Source organism: Hetaerina americana, unplaced genomic scaffold (assembly GCF_022747635.1).
Source record: "Hetaerina americana unplaced genomic scaffold, ioHetAmer1.1.p SCAF_2, whole genome shotgun sequence".
Lineage (NCBI taxonomy): Eukaryota > Metazoa > Arthropoda > Insecta > Odonata > Calopterygidae > Hetaerina > Hetaerina americana.
This window is the reverse complement of record NW_027286763.1, coordinates 66,173,005-66,193,937: the sequence shown is the minus strand read 5'-3', so window position 1 is coordinate 66,193,937 and position 20,933 is coordinate 66,173,005. Positions and strand designations below refer to the sequence as shown.

The 20,933-nt window shown below is 35.2% G+C and overlaps 1 protein-coding gene across 1 annotated transcript in view; it reads left to right on the top strand.

The window, feature by feature from the left end:
- Positions 1-531: 531 nt before the first annotated feature.
- Parp1 (Poly-(ADP-ribose) polymerase) overlaps positions 532-20,933 on the top strand; it is a 36,340-nt gene continuing 15,938 nt past the window's right edge. Inside the window, exons 1-14 of the mRNA XM_071585375.1 lie at positions 532-756; positions 3,446-3,587; positions 3,667-3,821; positions 4,108-4,316; positions 4,501-4,696; positions 9,104-9,183; positions 9,343-9,468; positions 13,281-13,367; positions 13,470-13,633; positions 14,393-14,541; positions 14,628-14,685; positions 14,822-15,029; positions 19,034-19,232; positions 20,208-20,333. Of these exons, the coding sequence (XP_071441476.1) occupies positions 643-756; positions 3,446-3,587; positions 3,667-3,821; positions 4,108-4,316; positions 4,501-4,696; positions 9,104-9,183; positions 9,343-9,468; positions 13,281-13,367; positions 13,470-13,633; positions 14,393-14,541; positions 14,628-14,685; positions 14,822-15,029; positions 19,034-19,232; positions 20,208-20,333 (2,013 nt within the window). The 5' untranslated portion in view covers positions 532-642. The remainder of the gene's footprint in view (positions 757-3,445; positions 3,588-3,666; positions 3,822-4,107; positions 4,317-4,500; positions 4,697-9,103; positions 9,184-9,342; positions 9,469-13,280; positions 13,368-13,469; positions 13,634-14,392; positions 14,542-14,627; positions 14,686-14,821; positions 15,030-19,033; positions 19,233-20,207; positions 20,334-20,933) is intronic.

Genomic DNA, 20,933 nt, shown 5'->3' with positions numbered 1-20,933 from the left:
GAATTATTAGCAAATATCATAACCATGTATCCCCTTCTCGATGAGAGCCCTAAAGCGAAAGTGATGGAATTTGAGTGGATGTAATCAAAGGTTCAGATTTAAATACCATTTACTTTCATGGGAGATGTTACACATTGATTTCATTTTTACGTTTTTCAGCAATAGGAAATGCCATCCGCTGAAAAAATGTATTTTGTCAATTGTAAATATCCGAATATTTAACATAGCTACTTCTTTCAGTGTTTTATCATTACAACCTTAAACTTTAAATATCAAAATAGCTTTCCCGGGTTTTCCACCTTGTCACAGGAATAGGAGTTTCTAGGACTATCGATTGTTTGACGAATGTCCATCATATGCTTAAGGATATTAAAAGGATCAATATAATAAAGAAGTGATTTAATCGTATTGATTTAATCGCATCAAAGTTATTAGATGTTGCGGTTATGGTTTAAAGATTAATTACATTATCTCTTTAGAAATCGATAACTTAAGCTATCGATGTTTCCCTACATCGATACCATACAAAGCCTGTTCAAAAGAGCGCGTTCGAAGTTGTAGTAGCGTGATTTCTACTTGAATGTTAGGCATAAATTTGTGGTGTAAATTTCATTGATTCCTTTTGAGATTCTGCGTAAGAGTATGGCTGAAGTATTACCATATCGTGCAGAATATGCAAAGAGTGGCAGAGCTTCGTGTAAAGGTTGCAAAGAGTCAATTGCCAAGGATGGTTTACGTTTAGCTGTAATGGTTCAGGTGAGAATTAATCTGATATTGATATCAATTTGGAACTATGACTGTAGTTCTAGTTAATGACGGACCTGCCACAGAAGCTTCGTAATTACTGTGCGCCAGCAATACTTATGTATCATTAACTTGTACCGCGTAATTAAGTACATAAAAGGGGAACCAGAACTTTGCCATGTGGTCGGTGAACAATTGCATTTATAAGCAGAAATGAATTAAAATCTACATGATATGTTGATTTTCCAATTTCAAGTAATGCAATTTATTTCTTAAGAAATCTCCTCGGTTATGTCTTGATCTTCCGCTAAGTTTGTTTTTGGAGTTCTGTGTATTCATAACAGTGGGCAATGTTCGAATTATTGTCCTCCCGGGAGTAGCAGTGGCAGGTCCATGATTCACAAATGGAGCTAAAGCAGTATCTTGCATATAATTGGTATTGACGTAGCAATGGAGAATAACCTGGTTTGATTTTGAAATTAAGAAAACTGAAAAATAGTTATTCCTTAATGTTAGTACCATGAAGTACTTACAGTAAGCTAGTGTCGTTGGTTGCGTTAATTCCTGTGTTAGAGCATGATTATATAGAATTGTGCCGCATTATTCGAGGATTTACAATGTTCGTGGGTTGGTTATTTTAATTTTATGACCTCTTGATAAGTTTTCATGTTTTCAAAACGTATGGATGTCGGCAAATTGATTTTCCATTTGTACCTCTTTCGCTACTCGTGCAGTATATAATCATTTTATATTCTTAGTTACGCTTAGGAAACAATGTTTTTGTTTTACTTATTTTTGATACTAATCCTCTTTACTACAAAATAATGTTTGGGTTGGTTGACAGTGGTTCTTATTTACTCATACTAAGCAAAGAAATATGCCCGTCATAATTTCAGAATGAAAAATTGGTTCGCTATTTTACCTAATATGCAAAAACAAACAAAATGCACAGAAAGCAAACAAAATGTGAAGCGTTCTGTTAGCATACTTCAAGTTCAAACAAAAGTAGCGCAGTGGGTTGAGGGTTTAAAATAGTCTTTTAATATGAAATCATGGCATTTAAAGAAATATTAAGTACCTGAAAAATGTCTAGATGATGGTGTGATATTTAACTCTGGTGGTGAGACACCAGAATAGAATTAGAAGATGCCTTGGTTTTTGTGAAGGAGTTATTGTGTATAATTACCCCACAGTTTGAATACTATTTCCTGTTTGATGGAATACCATGAAAAATAAGGTAAAAATACTGCAGTAAATGCCTACCAAAGAGAGACATGGGAGTTATCCTGAATAGAGGAGGATCCACTGTTGTAATAGAAATACGAAATGAATGGAAATTGCATTCGGTGAAGCAGAGAGACACTGTTAATTTTGTACTATTAAGGACCACAGTATATAAAGACAAATAAATCTATATTTCAAAATTGTATATTATTTGAAGGTTTTGAAGTGTACAATGAACTACCAATTTGTTTTATAGAGAGAACAGTACTTCATGTGCATGAGAAAGAATATGTTGATTTATGAGAAAACTGTGGTAACATTCACTTGACTCGATGCCTATAATGACATTTTAAATGCAAACCATAAGTATATCCTAAATAAATCAATCAGCTATTCAATATTTGAATGAACACATATTTAATTAAGCTGGTTGTTCATTTTAATATTGGGAAGTATTAATTTTGTTGTCACAGCCTCCCTGTCAATTGTAGAGCAATACTTGGAGTGCAAACATGGCTGGGTTGTCTTGAGTATACATACAAATCATGGGTAGTAAGACCTAAATTTTAATCATGTGTGACAATCCAAATTAATCGAATGCTTCTTAAAATATACTTATCAATGTTCAAGCATATTTGCAAAGTTTCTTGCACCCCCTTGAAACATATAACTATGTATTTGATTGATTCATTTCATTATATATTTATTTAAAGCTGATGTAGTCATTCGGAAATCTTTCACTGAAGTTATCCTATCATTTTCATTTTTTGGGAATGCTTTCAATAACTAACGATGATAGTGCATACCTTAAGATTACATTTTTTTGCAAAGGCCTCAATGTATGCTTTATTTGAAATTTTCTTTGAAACTGAATTTCATTAAAAACTATACATACTACTGTTAGGTGAAAGTTTGTGTGCCATATGATTAGGATATTTTCTTCATAATTAAATATTTACTATATTCCAGTTTAAGCCTTATATGTTACTAATAACTTTGAATTGTTGCCCGAAGTGGTGGAACTCTACAAGTCATGCCTTATGAATACTTCACTCTGTAAGAAGTTTTCATGTTCTAAAGCTGTTGGTTTCATGATTTTATGTTAATTTTTGTAATTTGAAGCCCATGAAGCTGAGTGAAGGCACCATGTCAAATATTTTTCACAGGTTGCATACGACCTGTGTATCATGAAATGGTACTAAAGGTAAAAATTATTTTCAGGCCCCCTCAAAATAGTCTTCTTTTGTTAGAGTGGACTTGTTATGTTCACTGTAATATGGCATTGTGCCAAATATTTTCCCCTAGCATGGAAAATTGAGTGCCTATTTTTGGATAAGTTGGTTCTCTTAGAAGTGATTTCGAGGCTGTGAAAGCACTTAAAAGTTAAAAATATCTTGGAATTTTAAGCTGTGGAATTCATATTAAATGGTTGTTATTCATGATGTGTGAATTTAAATTATTGATTCTCTTTTGATAGTCTGCTCACTTTGATGGTAAAGTTCCCAACTGGTACCATTGCATGTGTTTTTTTGGAAAACAAAGACCTAATGATGTGGTTGATATTGATGGGTTTGACTCTCTGCGCTGGGAAGATCAGCAAAAAATCAAAGACAAGCTGAGTGAGTAATACTGTTGTTTGGTATTCATCATATTGTTGATATTTCTTCACCATTGAAAGGGGTTCATTTCTTGTTACAGAAACTGCAAGTCAACCTGCAAATAGCCCAGCAACTGGCAGTGCAAAGAAACCCAAGAAAAGACCAGCAGGAAATGACAAAGTGAAAGATTTTTGCGTCGAGTATGCCAAATCAAGCCGTGCTGTATGCATAGTTTGTGGAGAGAAACTGATAAAGGTGAGTTAAATTCTGAAATTGATGTATTTTTAACCTGCTGAAATGAATTCATTGAAATGGTGCAATGAAATGTCAGAGATGTATTTTCATAAAAAATATATGTAGGCTAATATGTTCTCTGTTGCTATGTAGTACAGATATTGTGTAATAAATCCATGTCTCCTTTTGCTGAGGTTTCAGTATTTAGTTTTTAGCCCAGATTTTATTACATAAGCTAGGGCATTTAAATTTTGCAAATAATTAATTGCCTGGATAATGATGGTAATGATGAATGTTGATCTTTTAGGGTGAGGTTAGAGTTTCAAAGAAAGACTATGAAAGTGAAAAGGCCAAGCGCTTCGGAGCTTTGGATCGTTGGCATCATGTTGCCTGTTTTGCATCAAACCGTATTCAATTGGAGTATTTTGAGAGTGGAGGTGATCTTCCAGGAGCTAAAACTCTTTCGAAGGAAGATCAAGGAGAATTAAAGCAAAAAATTCCCAAGATGGAACCTGTGTAAGTTCACTCTACTGTTTTAAAATTCTTTAATTTTATATTTTACTTTGTTGGTATTTGAAAAAAGTGCAAACGGTCTGTCGATGAACTTATTGTTTTAGTTTCTTTTATTTATGTGTATCAGTTGACTTATTTGCTTTAGAAATTCGTATATTTTTTTCCTTTTTTGTTATCCTGTCCATAGAAAAATCAAGTCTGAGGATGAGCCGGATGTGCCAATGAAGAAGCCCAAAGTTGAAGATCCAAAAGAAGAAAAGGAAATGAAAAAGCAAAACAAGATCTTTTGTTCTTATCGAGATAAATTGAAGCCACTTGCCAAAAAGGATCTTCAATTTATCTTGGAGTGTAATGATCAAGAGATTCCTGGTGGTCCGAGTATGGTATGTATTCCCAGGCTATTAACTGAACAAAAACATTCCCATTAAGGGCATCAATTGAACTCACTAAAAGTTTCCAATTTAAGAAAATATATTAGTAGACTAAGTCTGCTAGGGAATAGTTAATTTTCAAAATCAAGCTCATGGACATGTACCAATTTTGGGGAAATTGGAAGGGGTTTGTGAAAATTTGTATTTAACACATTATAGGTAAGAGGATACCCTGTCTGTTATTTTGAAATGCATTTGAGAGATGCTATCAATGCCTGGATTCCTGGGTATGTTTGTTCCTCTGTGCCTTCTGTTCTGAATGTTGTCGCATTTTGCCAATGAGCTTCCACGATTTGAAGGCTCCTTGGCAGGCAGGTTCTGGAAGGTTTTTTCATGCAAGATTCTTTGATGGCTCTTAAGGTCCCATGTGGCATCCTATAAGGGAAAATTTTACCTTGGGAATAGGAAATAGTCAGCTGGTGCAGAGTCAGGACTGTAAGGGGTTTGGGGAATTGTCGCGATATCATTTTTTGTCTGGTAGTCAGTTACCTTGGAGCAGGTGTAGCTGGGTGCACTTGATGTCTGGGTGGGTGAGTTTGTGCTGTTTATTTTGCATTATCAAATTTTCTGTGATAACGGTTTGCACTGTCATATGATCAATACCAATACAATCTGTGATAATGCACACACTTAAACCAACAGTCTGAATTCAGAACTTCATGCACCCATTGCTTGTTGGCTTCGGCTCTTGATGTTGACAGCAGTCCAGTGCGGTGCTCATTTTCCATTCTCACTTTGTAATCTTTGAAGAGCTTGTGGCACTTAAAAACTGCAGTTTGTGACATGCTTTTTACCTTGAACATTTGGCGAATCATGCCCTACGTTTCCATGCCGGATTTTCTTAGTCCAACACGAAATTTAATTGTAAACAATCTTTTGCTACATTTTGTACTTGCACCGGGTCACATGACAAGGTTCCATGAAAAAAGCAATCTAGCCTGAGCAGAAGCTCTCAAGCAATTGGTGCTTGTTGAAGGTCAGACTCCACACCACTGTGCCTGTGTGATGCAAGCTTGCCACGACGTACAGTCACAATAGGAAAAAATTGTTCCTGATACTTAATCCAAACCATGTATGTTCCTTATATTACATATTCCTTATATTTCAATGGCACAATTGGCTTCAAACTGTTACCTCTCAAGTTGGACACCTGCAGTTGATAATTATTAATGCATGACCAATATTTGCTGGAACATGAACTTGTTTGGGGAAGTGGAACGCTCAGGAAAACTGAAAATATTCCCTAAAATACTTGGAATTTCTTGGTAGTTGAATACCAAAAGCCAGAACACTTTGATTTTTATTATGCATCGTAGAAATTTTTCATGCATTCAGTGATGGAAACCAAGTGGCTCTGTGCAGAGCTTAACAGTATGAATGGTCGGGTAGATGTAAATATAAACACAATCAACCCAAACCCAGTTTGGTTGGTGTTGGTAGAGTTCACCCAAAACTAAGTCCAATGGCATGTGAATTTCACATCTCTAGGCAGGGGGACCAGATCCTTTCCCTGTGCCGCCTATGGTTTCCCATGAAGTTCTGGGACCCAAAAAATCGCACAGCTTGGGTTAGGTCAACCAAGTCATTTTTAGCCATGCAGGATGAATCTGGTAGTTCTTTGTCTTTGTCACTGATCATGTGCCACCGGAAAACAATTTATTAAGTAGTATCATTTAATTTTCAGTACATTTTAATTTATGAAACTGCTTGATAATAAGAGTGGTATGTTCCAACAATATGCAGTGGTGATATCAGACTCAAGTTTTGTGAGGGACAAAAGTAAAACTTTTACTCATGGAAAGATGGAAATTTTAATTCACAGATGCAAACTTTTTAAAATTCCAAAATGCAGAGTTCACCAAGCATGAAAAGTTAACTTTGGAATCTATGTCCTTTTAAGGTTGTGAATAGAATCTATCTTTACAACATAAAAATACTTAGCCTTGCACATTTCTACAGTAGAAGATCTACTTTCATTAACTACGTCATCAGCCTGTTACGTTATTTAGAATTACAGTGCCATTTAATTTGTTTAATATTTTTATCATTAAAAAAAATGGAAAAATATTTGTACTATCTCCAGTTGGATTTTAATTAACTCTCAGAAGTGTGTTGGGGGAATTCTTTTATTTTATCTGTTCCTGTATTACTACAGGTTCTCTGGATTTTTATACAGTGCCCTTCCCCTTACTGAACCCACCCTATCGTTAGGAAGGAATTGTCAGAAACATAATGAGATCCCTTTTGAGTCTCGGTTCAAAGAAGTGGCACTGCAAGAGAACATTATTTTAATTTTTTACCAAGCAAGGGTAGTGCACACTGAGAGTTGTCGCTAGGAATTAATAAGCTAGAGCAAGCAACTATTTATGCTGGGATTGGTTTGGGTTTATGAAGGGGAATGGGAATATTTGAATCAATGACAGTATTTTGAACTTTTTCATAAGGATTCTAGAATAAAATCGGGATTTCTTTGTGTGATTTATGGTTTTTAAGGAGAAATGGAACTGGTTATTAAGGACAATGCTGATACTGTCAAAATATATACAAGGGGGGACACAAAAGTAACGGGAATTGGGTTGTGATGGGGAGTGAGAGTGGTGGAAGTCTTTGTTCAGCCGGTCGTACGCCAGGCTCACGCCACCTGCGTCAGTATGAGCAGTGCTGCCGCTGTGACTGGATCGGTACGTCCGTGGGAGCTGTTTCAGTAAAACAGCTATTTTCATTTTAGCAAAAAACTTGATGTGGGATTATGAAGAGCAATGCGCCGCAGTGAAATTTTGTTTCTTGTTGGGGAAATCGGCCGCGGAAACTATTGTAATGCTCAAGACTGGTAATGGGGAAGCTGCCCTATGCAAAACAAGTCTACGAGTGGTTTACACGTTTTAAAAATGGTGAAATGTCAATTGAAGACCAACCCCAGGAAATCAAAAATTAAGACAATGCTTATTTATTTCTTCGATTGCAGAAGTATTGTGCACTTAGAGTTTTTTCCCCCAGGTCAAACTGTCAACCATAAGAAAAGAGCATATCTTTGGCACACAGGTGACTGGTTCTTCCATCATGATAATGCACCGGCTCATACCGCCCTCTCTGTGATGCAGTTTTTGACAAAAAACTGCATTACATCGATTGCCCCCCCCCCCCCCCCCCCACTCACTGGATTTAGCTCCCTGTGACTTCTTTTTGTTCCCCAGACTCAAAAGGGACATGAAAGGAAAGCGTTTTGACACTGTGGAGGAGGTAAAACAAAAATCGCTAGAAAGCCTAAAGGACATCCCGATAAATGAATTTCAGAAAAGTTTCGAACAATGGAAGCATCATTTGGAGAAGTGCATTGTAGTCAATGAGGAATACTTTGAAGGTGAACAAAATTTATTGTAAATATATTGAGAACTAAAGAATCTATAACAACATTCCTGTTATTTTTGGGTCCCCCCTCGTAGTTCCTCAGCCCCAAGTATAGTTTTACCTTTTTGTTCATTTTCTATGGTTAAATAAAAAATTGCTTAATTTTACATAATTTTCAAATCGTAAATTATAAAAATTAAAGTTATAAGATGGTATCCTAAAAAATCAAGGAAAATGACCACTCTTGTGAAATAATGAAGCAAAGTTGCAAGAATAAAACAATGCTTAATACACTTTCGCCATTATGTTAGGCAAGAGTTTTCAGTGGACTGGGAATTTAATTAGTGATGAATCTTTTTGCTAAAATTTGTTTGAATGATACATCTTCCCCTCATAAAAACTTCATAGAATTGATAGGAAAAAAATATCAAAGATGAAATCATACAATATCCTCCTTTTTTTGGGCAGTATGCATTATTAATGTCTTATATGAACATTGTTCCGGTGTTTTTTTTATTCAGTCATATTCAATGTGATCAACTCTATTATTGTGCCACTATTACTCAAAACCTGGATCAAAGAGAATGCTTTCCATCAGTTTCTATTTTGATGCTTGTCATAAATTATGGGAAAATAGATTTTGAAAGGATAACAGGTAAATTACTGATAGATAACTATTACTAATTTGTCATTGAAGTAGTTGTGAGGTATGTGAACTTGAAGATATAGAACTATCACCGATCTATTTCTGAAATGTTGAATGACTGTTACTGAACCAGACAATTAACTGATTTAGAGTACATTATGACGGAGATACAAGATATACTTTTTGGGACAATGTGATTGTGTGCATACTATAATAATAGGTTTCTTAGTAAATAAAAGTATTTTCAAAGTGTGTATTAGAATTTGCTAATTGATGAATGTTTATTCCCATTAATGAAGAATTGTAGCTGAAACATTAGTTTTACCGTCATTTTTAATTTATTTCTTATTTCATTTTGTTTGCAGATGTTGGATGCAATTGCAGATATGTTAACTTTCGGTGCACTGAACCCTTGTCCAAAATGTAAGGGGCAGCTTTCATACAAGTAAGAAATGTGTCACATTAAATGAAAAAATAACTACTGTACTTTGACCTTCTACCTTTAAAATGCAAATATTTGTTTACGCTGTTAATCTTTAAAGCAGTAATATTAAAGTGCAATACTGAGATTTAAATTGTTTTACCCTTCAATTCTGTTTTTAAGGTCTGGTGTGGGATACGAGTGCACTGGAGACGAAACTGAATGGGCTAAATGTCAGCATTCAACTTTGGAACCAAGTCGAAGGGAATGTGTCTTTCCTAAGGATTTCTCTGCTGACCATCCATTTTTGTGGGTATATTTTCGTGGTTTCAGAAAATTATTTAAAACTTTTTTTTTCAGTTTTGTTGAGATGTATGATATGTTATTTTTATAATCTGCTGAACAACAGGATTTAGAGCCTTCGGGCATATATTGTTTGTCATTTTTGTTCAGTTATGAGAAGACCTGATACTTGAATTATTTTTCATGTAAGGGTATTTGATTTTGATTGTTAAACAGTAAGTTGTTAAAAATATAGGTGGTTTTTGGATTTCAGAAAATAAGGTTTTGCGGGAGTGAGATTCGTAAAAAGCTATGTTTTTATGCTGTCAGTTTTCATCTACATCTACACCCTGCAAACCACCAAAAAGGTGTGTGGTAGGGGGTGCAGCACCAGGAGGAAAGGGTAAGGGATGAGGGGGTTAGGGTTTTTCAAATGGATGGGGAAAGGTGGGAGAACCTGCAAAAAAAATAATATAAACACACCAGTATAACCATTCGCAATTGCTACTTTGTAGGTTAATACTTATTATGTCGAGCCGACTAGTGATTACAAGCATTCTGGTCTCTTATTGTTCTTGGAAAAAATGAGTGGCTTGGAATTCACTGATGGATGTGCAGCTAATCAGGATTAAGATCTTTACTGTAGGTTGGGACTCATTGGTTGTGGCTTTGATTGAAAACAGATACTCTATTTATTCAATTAATTGTTATTTGCTTCCTTTTTTCACTGCTACAAACATTAGAAGGGGATATGGTGGTGATGCAATGTGATGTAAAAATGCATTTGTATTCCTTTAGTTCAATAAGTATCTTGTAATTTATTTTAAACAAAAAATTTGTATCTCCTTACGGCCCTGCCAAATTTTCTTTGGAACTCTTGGGGAGTAAGGATTTCTGAGACTACCCTCTCAAAACAGAGAGGTCTTGCATGATCATTTAAGTGAGGAAGATTGTTTGTTCAGGATCACATTGCGTCTAACTTAATACATCTATATATATGTAAAACAAAGTCGTAAATCATGTTATTAACACCATTTATAACTCAAGAACGGCTGTACTAATTAATGATGTTTGGTTTTTTGAGTTCGTCTCAGCCCAGAATAGCAGAATAACCACTAAAATATCGTAAAAGTATCGTATCGTAATATCATATCGTATAATATTGTATCGCTTCATCAAAGAAATTTCAACATCTGAAGCAAGGTGATGTGGTTCCTGGTAATCCGGATGTGCATTCTACTGATGCTCTTGGCCATATTTATACAGTTCAACCAAAGAATGATGAATGCTGCTATTTGGGGTTGTTGATGGTGAATGGTCAAGGGCTAACATCGTTCGGATCACTACGAACTGTCAACGGTAACGGTATAGTGTGCTCAACATTTCGTGCTGCATGTCAAGAGCTGAATTTGCTTGAAAATAATAATCATTAGGACACGACAATGGCTGAAGCAACTATTTCTGCATCTCTAAGTCAGACACACACATTATTTGCTATCATCCTTTCGACATGCTTCCCATCCACACCACGTGACCTGTGGAACAACATGCCTGAAGACATTTTACATCAAATTCGTGTAAGTTCAAGAAATCTTGATGTTGAGGTAAATGAGGAGATGCATAATTTGCTGTTGATTGAAGACATGTGTTGCCTCATATGTGGCAGTTTATTAGTGAAGTTAGGAATGCCAGCGCCAGATCATGGAATGAACGCTGCATTTAAATGAGATTTGGAATGTGAACGTGAATATGATCAACATGAATTAGACTAACTTATCAGTACAAAAGAATGCACCTCTGCTAAACCTCCAACAGAAGGAAGTATATGATACATTAATGAAGGCAATTGATGATGGAAATGGTGGCTTATTTTCCTGGATGCCCCTGGTGGAACTGGGAAAGCATTCCTTATATCATTACTTTGGTCCACTTCATGAGAAATCGGACATTACGGTAGCAGTTGCTTCTTCTGGCATAGCGGCCACATTCTTGGAAGGATGCTGTATGGCTCATTCAGCATTAAAGTTCCCGTTAAACCTACAAAATTCTGAATAAGTGGCATGTGACATTTCCAAACAGTCCACTATGTCCAAAAATTTAGTAGCATCTAAAATCATATGAGACAAACGCATGATGGTGCTCAAACATGCATTGGAAGCACTTGACCGGACATTAAAAGATCTGCGCAATGACTCAAGATGCTTTGGTGGCGCAATGATTTTACTGTCTGGCGATTTCCCCCAAACACTGCCAGTCTTTGCGAGATGGACTGCTGCCGATGAAGTAAATGCTTGCCTCAAATCATCAAATTTGTGGCGCTATGTGAAGAAACTTCAATTGAAAACAAACATGAGAGTTGAATTGCTGAACGACCTATATGCTGAAGATTTCTCCTAGCAATTGTTGACTATCAGTAAGGGCCGTGTTCCTGTCGACTAATCGAGCAGATTGATTTCATTCCCTCAGAAATTTTTCAATTTCGTATCATTGAAAAATGAGCTCATTAACAAAGTGTTCCAAAACATTACCAATAATCACAAATCATAAGTGGCTGAGAGAGCGAGTAATTTTGGCGGCTAAGAAGAAAGATGTGAATAACTTAAACTTTGTAATTCGGAATCAAATCGTCGGTACTCGGCTCTCATTCAAATCTATTGACTTGGTAATAAACTAAGACAAAGTCACCAACTGCCCATCTGAATTTTTGAACTCCTTGGATGTGCCTGGCTTACCACTGGTTAATTTACTGCTGAAGTTAGGCTTGGTGTTCATGATTCTTCGCAACCTAAACCAACCAAAACAATGCAATGGAACGGGTTTGGTGAAAAAATACTGATGATCAATGTGATTCACGCGGCTATACTCAAAGGAAAATTCAAAGATGGGGAAGTTCTCATTCTGAGGATTCCCATGATCCCAACCGATATGCCTTTGAGTTTAAACGAATTCAATTTCCAATTTGTGTTGCATTCGTGATGACGATTAACAAATTACAAGGACAATCGTTGAGTGTTTGTGGTCTGAATCTAGGAAACCCATGTTTTTCTCATGGTTAATTATATATGACATCCTCACGAGTTTGTAAACCATCCGCTTTATTTGTTCTTGCGCCTGATTACAAATCAAAAATGTTGTGTATATCAGAAGGTGTTTGACTCAATAGAATAGCCCCGAATCTATATAGATTGAATAAAGATAATTTCTTTCTGACAAGCCATTGTAATCCTCATTTTTGTAATTTTATTGAATTTTTTCCTTGTATTGTTATTACAATTCAAATATGATTAAAATTGGTGCAGCCGTTCTTGATTTATAAATGGTATAACTAAACTGTTCATTGAGTGTTAGCAGGTATGAAGTTTGCTGGGTTATTAAGTAAATATTATAAATGAAGACATTTCTCAGAATTTCTGATAGTGTGATAGCAAGATAGTGCGAGGCAGCAAGACTCGGCTTGTATACAAATCTGCACTTTAAATGATGCTATTATGACCGTAGGGCATTGATATTTAATTTGTGAAAATTGCTTGCCTTTTTGAATGAAGTTTACTTATAAATATTAGGTGGGCCGATGACTACATATTTTGCTGGTTAGTAGGACTGAAAATTTCCAATATTTTTGGTTATGTTATACCCTGTCTTTTTAGATCACAATTTGTCGGAGAGTTAAATTGACAACTTGAAATTTTGCTTATTTGGGTGGTGTTTATGTTTAAATTCCTTTGAAAAGATTATGGAATTTACTTATCTATCTTGCATGTATATGTAATCTTGCAAGTGTAAGAATAGATTCTTGCATCTGAAGTTAGGTTTTGATGAACTATATTTTCTAATTGCAGAAAATCTTACAAGTACAAACCTCGGAATCGAATAATCAAGGTCCGTGATCCATCTACTAGTTCCTCCAATGGATCTTCTAACATTAAGTAAGTAAATATCTAAATGGGGTAACTATTGCTCTGCTGCTGTTACATTTTCCATTTCTTCTGGTGGTTTGGTTTGTAGGTAATAGTGATTATATCTTTCAGATCAGAGAAAGATCTACCAGTTCCACCTTTAAAAAAATTGGAATTTGTCCTTCATGGATTGCTTCCGAAGAGCAAAGAGGAGATAACAAAAGAAATCATAAGGCTTGGGGGGAGAGTCATTACAAAGGTCCATGATAAGCTTGCTGCTGTTATATCTACGAAAGGTATAGTCTTTATTTTTTTTAATATTCTACTTTAGGATGGATAATTTTACCAATTCCTCTCTTGCACATTATGAAGTCATACGTCACCAAGGTTAGCTTCTATTTTTGTGCATACTAAGAAACAAGTATGGACATTGACATGAAGTTAGAGGGTACTGCTAGGGATATTATTTGTAGAAAAATAAATAATCTTAACTAAATAAATGGGAAAAGTAAATAGTAAAACTTATTGTGATGTGTGCTGAGGAAAACTCCATCATGTTTTGAATGTTTTGTTGTTTATCACAATTTAAATTTTCAAATAACAATAAGTGTAAGGCATTTATAGTAAAATATTGAGGTAATTTTCAAGAATAGTTATTGAAAGACAGAGCTAAAACGTGTATGTAACAAAGATATAACAAAATGGTCAGAAATTTCAAGATATAATATTTTTTAAATATTGACTTACTTTTAAATCCATGAACCTTGTGTCCATAGTTTTCGCTGAGGTCACAGCAGTCTGTTTGACTTGTATGAGCAATGTAATATCAATACTCTGACCTTGTTAGCCTTCTCATTAAAAAACTGCAGAGCAGTCCACATGGACTGCTGTGATCTTGATGGAAATCTTAACATTTGTTTACGAGGACTTCCATTGTGCATAACTTGTAAAGTTTGCAAATGGTGTAAATTCATAGATCTCAGTGCAGCGTAAAAACAGGTGCTGTTTTACTAATGTTTCTAATAAAATTTTTCTGCACTTGGTCATCTTTATAGAGCAAGTTGAGAAAATGGGAAAGCAAATATTAGATGCTCAAGACATGGATATTCAAGTGGTATCAGAGGATTTTATCAAAGAAGTAAGAGGATTGTCAGATGTCAGAAATCTGATCATTCAAAAGAGCATTTGTGATTGGGGATCTAATGTAAGTACCCTGGATGAAATATGATGCTTTTTGGTGTGATTGGTGACAATACATTACTAAAGTTGTAATAATGTATCTTTGTTTAGCCAATGACCAGGCTTCCTGATGTTGTGCAAGAGCACAAAAAATCAATGGCTAGTGGAAGTAAGTGATCCTGTTGCTATAGATTTTCCCCTTTAATTGTATACCATATTTATGTAACAGCTGTGAAATTTTATTGTTTGAAAATGTGCCTAGTACTTAATTTAGATATCTGGTATCAAACACCATATCTTTCCAGGTATGTTTACTAAAAGCATGCCAACTTCAGTAAAGCTAAAGGTGAAAGGTGGGGCTGCTGTCAACCCTGATTCAGGTTTGGAAGATAAAGCCCATGTTCTGAAGCATAATGGAGCAATTTTAGATGCTGTTCTTGGATATACTGATGTGACATTAGGCAAAAATTCATATTACAAGCTGCAAGTTCTGGAGAGTGATAAAGGACATCAGTAAGCAATATTTTTTCTAGTGTGAAAATAGGAAACTTATTATTGGGTTCAGGTTTTTTGTAAAGCAATGAATTTTTAAAATTTTTTTTAAAGATCTTATTACTTTTGTCGGTGTTGTATAAAATGCAATTCAATTATTGAGAAAAAAACAGTATGGCTTTTGAAATGTATATAACTCGGTGGATCTGTTTTTGTATGACTTTCTTGTTTCACATATCAAGGTTTGTTTTGTGATCAGTTTATTTTTAGTCGGACAAAACTTGTCGGATCTTTTACTGCTCTGTAAATGGTGGCAATATTCACTTGTAATCTAAGCAAAACATAAGTATGATGGATTGGGAAGTTAGTCATTATGGAGGAGAATAGCAATTTCTTGCCGTACTAATGATCTTCATTTGTTTTCTGAGCTATCTATGTGAGAAGTCTTCAGTGGCTTCACTGTGGTTATGTTGTTCGTTTAGCCTCTCCCTATTTGACTGGAAGCATTTTTTCACAAGACCTTCTGAATTTTGAACTTCAGTTAGGTCTTGAAAAATCCTTGACACATTTTTCACAGAATACACAAAATGTGGACTTAAACTTCCATCTCAAAATTTGTTATCATGCAGTCTGAAAGAGGGTAAAGTTTTCATTTACTAAGTGGTAGAGGAATGGTGTTATTTTTTTCTGTGAACCCATTTTAACGTACTTATAGCTTTCAATCACATGTAATATAAGGGTATTGCGGAGGTTATGATACGAAGTTGCCTCTAAGCCTAAGGCACTTTTCATTTGACCTCCAGACATTAACTTTGCCTTCTGATGATTGCAGCCTTTGAGAGACCAACTGCAGCCAGATACGGGGCATACACTCTTTAAATGCGATATGGGTTCACATAGTAATGGTTTAGTGATAATGATCCTTTTATGCGATTCTGAATCTTCCCTGAAGTATAGCCGGTTTGTAATGGCCATGCGTCTAATAATGAGAAAAACAAGTCAGGTGATAGATTTTGCAGTCTTGTTCTCTGTGACCTATTGGTCACTGAGATTCTCTTCTTTGGGTCCATGGTTGTCCACATTTATGTAATGCAGATATGGACAGATATTTAATATATCACAATATATATGTTTTGCTATGGTAGTTTTTCTGTTTTCAAATTCAAAGGCCTTGTATGGTGGGGAATGGGATGATGTGGTGGCTAGAATACTGGCTTCCCATGCCGAGGGCCCGGGTTCGGACTCCCGGAGACAGCAGATTTTTTTCAGTGGCATCCCAAACTCTCTACTTGAGATGCTTTGTGGAGAGCACTTTGAGTGAGTACGCCATCCGTTGGATGGGGCATTAAACTGCAAAGCCCTTGGTGCCTTCAGGGAAGAGTAGGCTTATTCGGACGCCAGGTTTCTCCACACTGTATCTCCTTTAAAATCCAGCTCAAATGGCACAAATGACCTCTGCTGTTGGTTGCCAACCCTAAATCTGCTACTACTCAATAAATGTGGTGCTGTGGTTGTGTCCCTATTAACAATTCAAAGGTCACTGGATCAGGCCTGTGGACAAAATATTTTTCTTTATTTTGCATTTTTGTTCATTTTCTGTAGATTTTAAAAAGGGAAAATTTTTTTAGTAGTACTAAATTAACCTTGATAGTTTTAATAATTATGTCAACAGAGCAGAGTAAATGCTTACAATGTAAAAACGATTGAAGTTCAGTGACAATTCAAATTTTAAAAATGTGACAAACAAGTACAAGGTCTGTTCTAATAGTTCCCAAACTTTTACTGTAGCATGCTTGCAGTTAGTTATTTTTTAAGCCACTCTGATGCGTTGTTTCTGCGGAAACTTGCCGAATAACTGCCTTCAACCAGTTGTCTTGTTTTGTTGATTAGTTACAGCAGTTTTTGTGAAGGGGTGTTCATGGGATGTTTGCCTTTGCTGGAATCTGACTGATCTAACTGAATATTAAATTTTGTCGTCCTCTTCAGTGTGTCAGTGTTTTGGACTTCTTTTGTTTTAATCTTGCATTTGATTCTTAAAAGTCATCAAATGAGTTAGTCATTGCCATGAAGACATCTGTAAAAAGTTTCCCTTAGACACTGATTTTAAACAATTCAAGGTCATAACGAAGCATGGCTTACCCAGACATTCATGCTAGTCAAAATAAATCATACCCTTAAACTTGAGGGGTTATATATTTTGGAATATCAAAATCATTTAGGGGTTATGTTATTTTTAAACTCTTCACATGGTTCCCCCATACCTGGTTGCCAACACTACCTAATGTGGTACCAGTACCTAGATTTCCTGACCTGGTAGTGAGGAGTCAGTGGCTATTTTTTTTGCCTTAGGTACTGTTATTAGCATATTTCAAATTGTATGCACCATTACAACAAATATACTGTTGCATATTTAATATTTTTCGCATAAATATCTCTTCATCTTTCAACCGACCCGAGGATGTTGCCATATTGAAATGCACTATACGAACATGTAAACTTTACAGATTTCATGTATATTTTTGACAGATTGGTACCAGAACCTGAATACCAAGGTACTACATCTTAAGGTACATAGTTTTCTTGCTCCAGGTACCAACCACTGATGTGAAGTTTATCTATGCTGACCCCATGGGTGATTAAACCCAAGAGTCCGAGCTTAGTACTACAATTTTCTTTTGGCCCATACAATTGATAGCCAATATAATCATTCACTAGTGTCTTCGTCATGGTATGGAGGATTTTAATTTTTAATTACTTTTGAAAAGCACTACAAAAGGGAAAATTTCTGTGTTCCAATGCAAACTTGCCATGAACTGTCCGCTGACGTCATTGTGTTGGGAAAACAGTGGTTAAATATTTGCATTAAGAATGCAAGGGCAGCATGATGGCTTAAGACCGGGAAAGTTGAAGGAAAACATTTGCAAAATTGTGAATAGTCATGTATCATTTAATGCTATTTTTCTGTGGCAAAAAATGTTTTTTCAGCTAGAAAATTTTTCCTGCTGATTAAATGGGTTCTTATCATGATACAATTAACATTACATTCCCTTTAGGCATAGGGCTGTAAAGCTGAGGAAAAAATGAGGGCGGAAAGGTAGGTATGTGCATTTAAGGAAACAAATTACTTCATAATTTTTAAATAATGTTATAATTCTTGAGGATTAATTGAGAGTGATAGTGTTTTGAAAACTGACAGCATTAATGCAGTATTACAAGCAAAATGTTAAGTTGATTTGTGTCTGCCAAGAATACTTAGGCAAAAATAACTTTTGTCCAGGTAATGTATTGTCAAAAAATGAAAAATTCTTGTTTCATGGATTGATCAAAATAGGTGTTAATGATGTAATACACAAGCAGTCACCCTGACAAAGTTTTATGTTAGAAGATGTCACAGAATGGGATTGTTTTCAGCGACAAGAAGTGTAAAACTCAAATGCCTAATCTTGCCCCTTCAGCTAATTGATTAAATTTTAATAAAGATTCAAGTTACACTTCTCTACAAGCCACCAAAATGGATTTTTAGTATATTGTATGTATGGATAACTATTAAGATTTAAAAAATAGAGACATTTCAATATTAATACTTATTTTTAATATCAATAGTGGCTAAAAATGCAGCTTAAAGAAAATATATGCCAATAAACTGCCTGCTGATGAACTTACAGACTCCTCTTATTGTCCCTATCAAAGCTATGTTTGGCTTTGAATTCCAGCTCATGTTTCAGTTTGTCCTTGTCAAAATAGAAATTAACTTGGTTAGTTATATTTATTCAATTATCCCCCATCGATTTTTTTAATGTTTATTCTTTTGGAGGTATTTTAGGGCACGTAAAATTCGTATTTACTCCGATGACTTTTTTTAATGCGCTGTACATGTTAATTTTTACTTACATTTGAAGAACTGTTACTCTTATATTATGTAAGGTGATTCATTTTTTATACATATTTTGCTTGGGGGTATCTGTTGTTTTTGAGATTTGGTAATTGTATGCCCCATTTGTATGTTAAAATTGTTTCCATAACAGGTACTGGGTTTTTCGAGCTTGGGGTCGCATTGGTACAACAGTTGGAAAAAACAAGTTGGAAAGAATGAATGACAAAAAAAATGCTATAAATCATTTCATGGAGCAATATGAAGAAAAAACTGGAAATTGCTGGGATAATAGGGATGCCTTTATGAAAGTACCTGGGTGTTATTACCCTCTTGACATAGATTATGGACAGGTATGTGCTCATGAAATTTTACTGCTGCTTCTGAGTTCATTTAAATTGGTTGGTAATTTTGGATTAAGCTATTACAATGATTTGGCTTTACTCCCAAAGAAAAGGGCTGGGATAATGGAAGGAGTAGAGTATTCCCAAATGCATGCCACAATTTGCTGTTTATTGCCAACTGTGAAAAATATGTGGTGTAACGAGTAACTATTCTTAGAATAATGGTTTGGATAAATTTTTGGCCAAATTTATAGTACATTATAACCCCCTTAAAATATGACATTTCCCTGGGAAAACATTGGAAAAGCATTGATTTAAGGAAGAAGAATTCGTTGGCACCCTTCTGTGCCTCATTGTTCCCCAGGGTTTTCTCCAGAAGACCTCATTTCCCAAAAATAAGGGGGCTTAAAGCTCAGGGTGCCATGAGTCACGTGGATTTAAAACCAGTCTTTCACTCTTAATGCTCAACTGACCTGGCTATCATGTGCCTTAAGAGCTACAAGACACAGTAATTAATTGCCAAGTTGCTTTCGTAATGTATTTGGAAGTTCCATATTGCATTTTGTTTCATGGTTTACTTAATGTTTTCGCCCAATGTCATTTATGGAATACTACTCAAAGCACTTAATAATCATTTTAAATTAATTTAAACCAGAGTGAAAAAAGAAGTGTATTTTATAAAATGGATTCATTCCGTATGGAGCATTCAGAATATTTTTTGTTACATGGCATTTTAAACCAGAAGAAACATCCATGTCCTGAAACCTGTCAATTTGATCTGACAAAAATTTGTAATGATTCTGTGGGACTTTTATCTCAGGACCTAAAATTTGACTGACTTTTTCTTCATATTTATCTTCCCAAACTACTTGTTTCCCGATAAGCTTATGAGTTTGGCTAGTCCTTGTAATAATATTATGGGTAAATTTTGTGACACAGAAAGTGACTATGTTGATTTTGATATTATTTTATGTTTTTTTCAAGGATGATGAACCAGGGAATCTTCAGTTGTCATCAAATATGGAGTGCAAACTACCTCAGCCTATACAGAACTTAATTACACTCATCTTTGATGTTAACAACATGAAGAAAACAATGAAGGAGTTTGAGGTGAGTTCTTACACTTATTAACCATTCCATTCAGTCCCAAGAATGAGGTCAAATCTGGAAAGTTTAATGGAAAGGCAGCTCGAGTTTGGACATGCTATGCAGTAGTACTGCCAAGTGTGGCTAAGAAAAAGGAATAAACATCTTGTACGAATGTAAACATTTTGATATTTGAGATAGCTTGTGAAAACATTAGTGTGTAGTTGCAAAAAACCTAATGGTTTTTGCATTGAGTTCTTTTTACAATTCATTCTGTAGTTTTTCATTTAAATTTTCATTACATTTCAGTTTCATTTCTTTTTTTCAATTTCATAGCTTTGGCAGTTTTTGGGACAAGTTTCTTATTAGTTTTCTCTGATTGGACTCTATTTATTTACGTTCCGTTTTTTATTTTTCTTTGATATATTAGGTTAGATGGTATTTCATATAAATAATTTTAGACTTCTAATCTTAAAAATGGTATATTACCCTTACATGTGCTACAATCTTGGTGTGGTGGAAGGGTCTGTACATTCCAATGACCCCCCAGAGCTATGCTTGTGGAGGCAAAGATAATTCATCCTAGTAGGGTCACCCATACGAGATAGGCCGAAGGTTAAGAGC